The 10,186-nt window shown below is 41.9% G+C and overlaps 1 protein-coding gene across 1 annotated transcript; it reads left to right on the top strand.

The window, feature by feature from the left end:
• The first annotated feature begins 3,897 nt into the window (after positions 1-3,897).
• Positions 3,898-4,512, top strand: LOC123451097. The gene has a single exon (XM_045128108.1). The coding sequence runs from the start codon at positions 4,053-4,055 to the stop codon at positions 4,344-4,346; it is 294 nt and encodes a 97-aa protein (XP_044984043.1). The 5' UTR covers positions 3,898-4,052; the 3' UTR covers positions 4,347-4,512.
• The last annotated feature ends 5,674 nt before the right edge of the window (positions 4,513-10,186 follow it).

The following is a 10,186-nucleotide window of genomic DNA, read 5'->3' as shown; positions in this document are numbered from 1 at the left end:
AAAATGGATTTTTTTATTGGCTGACCACATAAATACTTTTATTTTGGCTAGCACTTTTACTTCTGAGAGAAATTTATGGGGATATTTGTAGTTATCAGTAATAATTTCCCTGTACAGAGACCTAAAAGTGAAGTGTTTATTAATAGTGAGTAAACATTCTACTCTATCATTTCCATTGCCCATTTCAATATCCATGCATCTTCTATTCATACTTATCCATGAGTCCAGAGTTTCTCCATAAAGAGTCGTTCCAAATTTCAATCCTCTCCATCCTAAATGAACGGCTTCACCAATAGTGATATCATGATCATAGCAAAGATTATGCAATCTGGTGTATTCACCCATTAAAGGTTGATGACCAACCCATATATCTTCCGAGAACCTTGTACTTTTACCATCTCCAAGTTTGTTCTTGACAAAACTATACAATACTTTTTGAACTTTCAGATGACCAGGCCAGAATTGAGAATCTCCTTGTTGTTTTCCAACTTTGGACAAGCAACCATCACAACCATATTTATTATATATAAGAAAATTCCATGACCATTTTTCTGTTTCCATTTTCCAAAACCATTTTGCCAACAAAGCTTTGTTCATAACCTCCAAATTTAAAATCCGCAAGCCACCACAATATTTTGGAGTGCAACAAGTCTTCCAATTAACCAGGTGATATTTGTTAACATTCTCATCTTCTTGCCAAACTACCCTAGCTTGATAAAAATCCGTTTTTTACCACCCTAAACGGAATGGGATAAAAGGACATCATGAACAAAGAAATACTAGTAAGGCAAGCTTGGACTAGAGTGATCCTCCCAGCTATAGACCCTAGCAATCTTCCTTGCCACCACCCACATCTTTTCTCAATCTTGTGAGTGACACAACTCCAATGTGTATTTCTAATTCTACTATCAACCACACGCATCCCCAAATATTTAATAGGCATACCCCCCATCTTGCAAGTGAATATTTCCTGATAAATTTCTTGTTTATTAACAACATTCCCAAGCAACATTAGCTCAGTTTTATGGAAATTAATCTTGAGCCCAGGCTTTTGATCAAAAGCACACAAAATTGTTTTCAGGTTTTTAGCACTCTCCTCATCACATCATCTTCCAACAGGAAGATGGTGTCATCTACATACTATAACATATTCACTCCATTATTAATATTATTATGTAACACTACCTTCACTAATCCATGCTCCTTCATTTTGTTCATGATCACAGCTAGAGCATCAGCAGCAATGTCAAACAATAGTGTACAAAGCATCCCCATGTCTTAACCCTCTGTAGGTGTGTAAATAAGGTCCAATTTTACCATTAGCCCTCACACCCACACACACCCCTCTCATTGTTTCCATAACCCAGTCGCACCATTTGTTAGGAAATCATTTATGCTTCAACATTTGTATTACAAAGGGCCATTTTATTTTGTCATAGGCTTTCTCAAAGTCCACCTTAAAAATTAGTGCATCATGTTTTCTAGCATGTATGGAATTAAGTGCTTCATGCCAAATCACCACCCCTTGCATGATGTATCTCCCTTTAATAAATGCAATTTGGTTGGGGGAAATCACACGGGATACACATTGGGTCACTCCGTTCATTAGCACTTTTGTAACAAACTTAAAGCTGACATTAAGCAAGCACATTGTTCTAAACTTCTGGATCTGCTTAGCATTAGTAGTTTTTGGGACCAAAGTAATTATCCCATAGTTTAGCCTAGACAAATCTAAATTCACATTGGCAAAGTCATCTACCAATTCTTTTAGATCTATATTAACCAACTCCCAAAATTCCTGATAAAAAATTGCAGGGAATCCATCTGGTCTAGGACTTTTGTTTCTCTCCATTCTAAAGACCACATCATGGATTTCTTTCATAGTGAAAGGTACAGTCAAATCAACTTTTTCCTGGTCAGAAATTCTAACAAAGTCCTGACCATACATATTAATGAAGGCCTCCTCAGGATGCCCAAATAATTCTTTATAAAATTTGGTGATATATTTCATCAAGTTCTCGTCTCCCTCTATCACCCCTTCTTCGTGTTCCAAGGAAATAATTTTGTTTTTCCTTCTCCTCCCATTGACCTTAGCCTAATAATATATGGTATTTATATCCTCATATTTAATTTATTTATCCTTACATCTATTAATACATTTCATTTCCTCTTGTTTAAGCAATCTATCTGAGCTCTAAGGTCTTTATGTTCCTCTCTATCAGCAACATTTTTATCAATATCATCTAGTCTTTGAATAATCTCTATTTTCATTTTCCGGTACCACGCATTGACATTCTTATTCCAAACTTTCATTTTCTTCCTCAACTCTCTGAATCTTTTTTGCCATCTATCAATACCAGGTCCCCTAGATTTTGTTTCTCCAGATTTTTCGAACTAGCTCCTTGAATCCACCTTGACGAGATCCGATACCGGGAACACGATCTTGACACGGTGAGGTGGTTGCAGCCGGCAGGGGTGGTGGGAGCAGAACGGGATGGGCCTCCACTGCATTCGTAGCCTGCGTGTCGACGAGGATGGGGTCGACGAAGAGAAGCAGTGACTGGTTGTCCACGCACTTAGGATTATCGGTGTCGTCTTCAAGCCGCATCACTCGTCTCGGGCCGGCGACTACTTGGGCGCCGCCCCTGTTCCTCGATATGGCAGCCTAGTGCCCACATTACCAGCCGACACATGATCCATCGACGCCATGGGTGGCTAAGCGAGGTAAAAGGGAGATGGGAACAATAAGTGGGTGGATTGACGTCGAAGGTAGTGGGAGTCTCAAAATGCTGAGTTCGTTCACGCGAAGGACTCACCCAAATGAACGGGTGGCGTGGCATGCTCCGGTGCTCCAAGATGTGCGCTAGCCATCTAACGACCAGTAAAACATTAGCTCGAGATTTGTTTAAAACTTGGCACTCATTGCCCCCATTTTCTTTAGATGATCTGAAAGTAGACATGTAGAGAAGTTTCTGCCGTGGTAGGACCATGTCCATTTAATTTGTTACAGATCAGAGGAGTCTGCTTTGTTTATTGCTAGTACTGGTTTTATGATATGTCATCAACATTCGACACTACCCAGCTAATTGTGCCCTCTAGTACGACGTACGAAATATATGCAAAATTACATGTTTTGATTTTTTTTAAAGTTGATCCAAATTCATCCTTAGTTTTAAAAAAGTTAGGATATGACTCGTTTCCTATTGGATCCTCGCTGTAGGGTATAACAACCTACCATCAAAGATCTACACAGTAGGTAACGCTAGCGCGACGTACCCCTACCGCTAAATATGCTAACAGTAGCCTATACAATTCTATCGTCAAGCTGCTCGACGATAGGTGCAAGCATGCACTGTGTTTGATACTTAGATTTTTTTTAAAACAGGACGTGCAACTGTACTGCCAGGGTCCTTAACAATGGGCTGTTATACAGAAAAAAGATCAGATCTGAATCAACTTTTAAAAAATGATCAAAACACGAGATTTTGTCCGAAGTATACCATCGTCTGAAAATTGCCTCTCTCACGAGGTACACGCACGGCCGCGCTGTAAGCGTGACGCGACCGGCGCAATCCCAAATCCCATCCAACATCGCACGATTGCCAAGAGAGTGCCTTTTGGCGAGCCCATCTCACGCTGAGAGAAATTAAACCACCTTTTTTATCCCAGCTCCCCGTCGCCCTCACCCCCGGCCGCGGTGGGCGCCTGCATCTCCGGTCTAGAGCAGCTGAGCGCGTCGCGACCACGCTCCCCTTTACGTGGTCGCCGTGAATAATCGCCCACGCCCAAGTCAAAAAGCACATGCACCGCTATTTTCCTTCCCGCGCAGACCCCAGCCCGGAAAGGAGGGGCCACGTTTGCGTCAACCTCCCACCGCTCCCGCACCGCAGAAGCCACCGCGAGCATCCCGTTTCCCGGCTGCCTCCTCGCCCAGTATATAGCCGCCGCTCCGGTGCCACCCCAAAGCGCACGCAACACAGCCGGAACGAGCTCCTCCTCCTCCTCGTTCCGGCGGCAGAGAAATAGACGGAGGAATACGTCGGCCGGTCGAGATGGCCAAGTACGTGGAGATGCTGGACATGGGCGTGCGCATCGCCGCCAGGTTCCACTCCCACTGCCCGCAGACGGCGCGCATGTACTACAAGCCGCCGCAGTCCGCCTCCACGTCGACGGGCGCCGCCGAGGCCGCGTCCACGGATCGGATGAAGGCGGCCGCCGGCTTTGACGGCGAGGGCGACGCGGCTGCTGGCTTCCGGCCCTTCGCCGCGGCGGGAGCTCTCGGCGCCGGCGTCCAGCCCCGGTTCGGATTCGACACCGCGCAGGTCGTCATCTACGAGGTCGTGTGAGTTGTGAGCCTCCGAGCAACGGGGGCGAGTTCTTCGGGGGAGAGGTCTCTTGGATGGGAATAGTTTTGCGGCCAAGGAATTGATTGGCTATAACACCATTCTTTAATTAGTTTCTGTACATGCTGCAAGAATTGATCAATGAAAGAATTTTTTGTTCTTACCTGCATTTGAGCATGTTGGAACGAGGACGACATTCATGAATCCGTTAGTTTTTCTTACCATACTGTTTATTAAACAAACAAATCACAATGAGTGCGAGGTCAAAGGGCCAGATGTCCAACCTAATGATCGCCCCTCGTCGATCGTCGCCGCCGCCGTGGCACCGCCGGAAAATGACGCGAGCAGCCTCCACACCCCAAATCTGGAAGAGTTCATTCGAGACCACAATGCTTTGTGAATCTCATCTAGTAGTTAATTAATTGTCAATTCAGTCACCACAACTCCACAAGTCTTGTGCAAACAACTGCAATGGAGAGGTTAATTTGATGGAATGACATAGTTTGAAATAAACTATTACTCATTCCGTCTGATAATGCAAGACCTTTTTTTGACTACACATCAAGCCAAAATCGATGAAATAGGAATATGATGTTCGATCACCCCCCCCCCCCCCCCCTCCCCCGATTCCATACACACACACACGAAATTCTCAAGCATCTACATTAACTTAATCGTACGCCTGCCGGATTACTCAACATATGTCACCAAAGCTTAGCTCGGCTTATAGTTATCTTAATTCTTAAGCAGCCATTGGATTCCCAAATCACGTGGGATCGTGAAGAAAAGTCCTAGCTACTCGTCAGTTAAACCAGACCAAAGCTGGTTTCAGTGTATGTTCAGTTGTTCACTACTAGTTCCTGGCGTGGATTGATCAATCATGCGGCTGGCGGAATAATCAACACGTTTCCAAACTTAATCATGGACAGCTCCAACTAATCTGATGGAGCTAATGATCAGCCGTAACGTGATTTGCGAATCGCGTGGAATACTAAAGAAAGTCAAAGTTATAGAAAAAGGCAACAAGAGAATACAAAACAAAAAAGGGATTGACTACGGAGCGGGGCCGATTATCTTTGATGTTTAAAATTGAGCGAATTTCACTTTTTACCCTGTAGTTGTACATTTATGACAGATATTACCCCATTTAGTGAAACTTCCATTGAAATATCAGATTTTAGAGATTATTAGCATGGTTTTTCCCCAGTTTTGCACTTCCCTTGTATATGTTAGATAGGATCGGCATGTTGCATCAATGATTCATAAAAAAAATATGTAAAGATCGGAGGGCATCATTAACGATCATGTTCAGACTTTTCTTGTCCATTTGTTCCATTTCTTGTCATCGTCCACATATATTTGGACTCCGGACGTCATCTCACACTTGCATGATGGACACACATCAAAAAACGAGGATTCAAAGCTTCGAAAAGGGGTATTCTAGATGTATTTCCACTCGATGGGGTAATTAGTGTCACAAGTGTACAACTGTAGGGTAAAAAGTGGAATTCACTCTTTAAAATTTTAAAAAAATTATCTACAAAAATCGTTAATTCAATCGATGATCCGTTTTTATCATTGATTTTTTCACAACGAGTTCTTCAAAACTAGATCCCATGTCGACATGTTTTGTCAACTATTTTTTGGTTCATACTTGCCATATATTTTGAACCATTTATCATATTATTAACCACTTACTTGTCTCAAAAAATAACTTGATTGATATTTTTAATGTTATTTCATACAAAACTTTGTAGCAGTTTTTATTATACATGATATAAAAGAAAACATGTAATAGGTTGTGTTCATATGGCCTCCAGTCTCGTTCATGAGAACAACACACAAGATACAAGCCCAAAGTTTTTTTTCTTCTCTTTTTCTATACAAGCCCAAATATTTTTTGAACAAAGCCATTGTAAAGACGAGACAACAACCAGCCAGCAGCCGAGAAAAAGAAAAAAACAAGTTTGGACGGGGAGTCCGACAAAAGCTTTTTATAAGGGGAGTGATCTGCGCCGGCGCGTCGGCCCACACTTTCGGCCGGCTGCGCGCGGGCCGCACGATCCACCAACTCCCGCGTCCGCACCGTTGGATCCGCATGCAACATTTTTTTCCCTATGCAACAAAATTTTGATTCGATGCAGCAATTTTTTCAACGGTTGCAACAAAAAACAAAATTTGTAGAAAAAAAATATCTACATGATTGTAGCAAAAAAAGAAGCTGATGGTACGTGGTAGCAAAAGTCAAACGCCGGTTGTAACAAATATTTATGTGACGTGTATGCAACTTTTTTAGTGAACGGTTGCAGCAAAACATGATGTCGGTTGTAGCAAAAATTAACACGGTTGTAACAAAAGTAAAAAACATCGATTGTAATGAAAAATTCGACGAACTGGAGTTGCAACCAAACGTATATGCAACTTTTATACTGGGGCAAAATATAGTAAAAAAAATACTTGCAGCAAAAATGACGCTGGTTGCAACAAATTTAGACGAAAAATGTTGCATCCATTGATCAACGAAGCACGCGGGATGGGAAAAATGTTGCATGGGCCAGCGCGCGAGGGGGCGACCGGCGCGTCGGTTCGGCCGGCGCGCCGGGTGGAAACGATTCCCTTTTTATAACACTTGCAAATATGTCCGTGCGTTGCAATGAAAAACAAAAACATTACGTCGTAGCCAAATAAGTATGGCTCAATACCCTGACATATGAGCGTCCTCTATTTTTCTATTTTACCAAGATGCCCATCATATTACCACTTAACTTTTTGCCACCCTCATTGATGATAGCCGCGGTGTTCATGTTATCAAATTTTGCCGATTGATATCCACTTATCTTTTTTTTTTATGAAATGCATGGACAGTTTTTTACTCCCTGAACATTTTTTGAATCGATGAACTTTTTTGTAAATGGAGTACAAAATTTAAAATTCACATTTTCTTGAGTTTCTGTGAACATTTCTTAAAATTTCACACACATTTTCTTTGAATTCACCGATATGTTTTGAATACATGATCATTGTCATAATCTTGAACGGTTTATATTTGCTAAATATTTTTTCACAACTGTGAATTATTTTATGATATCCGAACAGTTCTATAAAATCATCAACATTTTTTAGTCCGTGAAAATTTTATGATTTCCTGAAACTTTTTTTAAATTACCAAGCATTTTATGATTTCATGATTTGTTTTTCCAAAACTGAAAACTTTTAAAATCTAGAATTTTGAAAAATAGCGAATTAATTTATAGAAGAAAAACAAATTGAAATAACAAACATTATATTTTTTCAGAATATATTTTTTGAAATTATGAATTCTTTTATAATATGCAAACAGTTTTTTGAAAATCATAAACAATTTCGAACCCGCAAACGTTTTATGATTTCCTGATCCTTCTTTTCATGCACATTTTTTCTATGTTTTGAATACATGATCATTTTCAAGTCATGAATGTTTATTATTTTCTGAATATATTTTTTGGAAATTCTAAATTCTTTGGAAATATGCAAACATTTTTTTCAAATCATCAACATTTTTGAATCCGTGAACATTTTATGATTTTCTGAACCTTCTTTGAAACTCCCAACATTTTATGATTTCATGAGGATTTTTTTTCAAAACTCAAAAGCTTTTTAAAATCATCAGCATTTTTTGAATACATGAACATTTAATGAACATTTTGAAAAAATTCCGAATTACATTAAAGAAGGCAAGAAAGAAATTGAAATAATGAAACAGAAAAAAGGTGTATGTTCAGGAATCGAACCTGGGACTCCGTGGGTGGAGTCGCAACGCTCTAGCAAGTACACCACGCAAGCCATCGATGTTTTCTAAGGTCTCAGCCTTTAATACCTATTCAGACGATGACTTTGACAGAAAAGGAACCGAATCATTTTCCTCACTTATGAGTGAAATAGTGGGTAATTAATACAACATTGAGGGTAATTTCAATGACATACGACAGAAGCGATCCACGCTTTATTATTAGGGAGAGATGACATCGCGTTATATGAATGAGACCAAACTATATCTCACCTGAATGAGTTTTAGGCATTCCCAGAAAACAAATAAGGCCCTCATGACCTTATCCCCTCTCGCGTCGCTCCCGTGGGCGACGAGGAGGGCGACCTTGATTCCGCCCCCAGCGCTCCCCTCCTCCCGCTTCCTCCCCCTCGCTGCCACCACAGGGCGGGGCCGGATGAAGCCCGGTCGCCGCGGCCAACGGCGGGGCTCCACTCGTCCCTTCGTGCGGGGAGGCCGTCACGGGGCTGTCAGCCCTGAACTCTGGGGGGACGCTCCCGTGGGGTACGTCTGTGCGGCGTCGCACCGACGTTGGTGGTGGCGCGCGGATGTGGTGGCGGAGCAACATGGCACGACTGATAACCCACAAGTATAGGGGATCGCAATAGTTTTCGAGGGTAGAGTATTCAACCCAAATTTATTGATTCGACTCAAGGGGAAGTCAAAGAATATTCTCAAGTATTAGCAGTTGAGTTGTCAACTCAATCACACCTAAAAGATTTAGTATCTACAGCAAAGTATCAGTACCAAGGTAGTATGATAGCAGCAGTAGCAACAGTAACCAGTAGCAGCAAAGTGACAATAGAAGCAGCAGAGTAACAGTAGGAGCAGTGACAACAGTAGCAACAAAGTAACGTAGCAAGAACCAGTAGTAAAAGACTCGTAGGCATTGGATCGGTGATGGATGATTATGCTGGATGCTATTCATCATGCAACAGTTATAACACGGAGAGATAAGTAACTAGCTCGAGTTCATCAATCTAATGTAGGCATGTATTCCGTATGTAGTCATACGTGCTTAGGAAAAAGAACTTGCATGACATATATTGTCCATCCCTCCCGTGGCAGCGGGGTACGAATGGAAACTATGGCATATTAAGGTTCTCCTTTTAATAAAGAACCAGACCAACGCATTAACACTTGGTGAATACATGAACTCCTCATACTATGGTCATCTCCGGGAGTGGTTCCGGCTATTGTCACTCCGGGGTTGCCGGGTCATAACACATAGTAGGTGACTACAACTTGCAAGATAGGATCTAAAACACACATATATTGGCGACAACATAACAGGTTCAGATCTGAAATCATGGCACTCGGGCCCTAGTGACAAGCATTAAGCATGGCAATGTAGTAGCAACATCAATATCAGAACATAGTGGATACTAGGGATCAATGTCACGCCCAAGATGCGACCCTATCCTCATTTTGGCACGAGGGCCTCGTCAGGGATGGAAGCGCATCTCGTCGTGTCGCAAGAATGGATATCGTTACAAGTACATGTACTGAAAAGAAGAGATATATAATAGAATTGGCTTACACTCGCCACAAGCTACATGAGAGTCACATCAGTGCAACACATAATCATCACGAATAAGAGCAGGGTCCGACTACGGACGAAAACAAACGAGCAAAGAAGAACAACGTCCATCCTTGCTATCCCAGGCTACCGGCCTGGAACCCATCCTAGATCGATGATGAAGAAGAAGAAGCAACTCCAAATGAACAATCAACGCGCTCGCATCAATAACCTTTACCTGTACCTGCAACTGGTGTTGTAGTAATCTGTGAGCCATAGGGGACTCAGCAATCTCATTTCTAAAGGTATCAAGACTAGCAAAGCTTATTAGGTGAGGCATGGTTAAGTGGTGAGGTTGCAGCAGCGGCTAAGCATAAATATATGGTGGCTAACTTACGCGTACAAGAAATAAGAGAGGGAAGAACTACGCATAACGGACGTAACTACTGGAGATCAAATAAATGATCCTGAACACCTACCTACGTCAGACATAACCCCACCGTGTCCTCGATCGAAGAA

The sequence above is a fragment of the Hordeum vulgare genome, chromosome 4H (genome assembly GCF_904849725.1).
Source record: "Hordeum vulgare subsp. vulgare chromosome 4H, MorexV3_pseudomolecules_assembly, whole genome shotgun sequence".
NCBI classification, from domain to species: domain Eukaryota; kingdom Viridiplantae; phylum Streptophyta; class Magnoliopsida; order Poales; family Poaceae; genus Hordeum; species Hordeum vulgare.
Note: the sequence above shows the minus strand (reverse complement) of the source record. Positions and strands in the feature narration are given on the sequence as shown.

What these genes read in the sequence shown, in the direction of transcription:
- LOC123451097 (XM_045128108.1), top strand. Translation starts at nt 4,053, where the DNA reads ATGGCCAAGTACGTGGAGATGCTGGACATGGGCGTGCGCATCGCCGCC.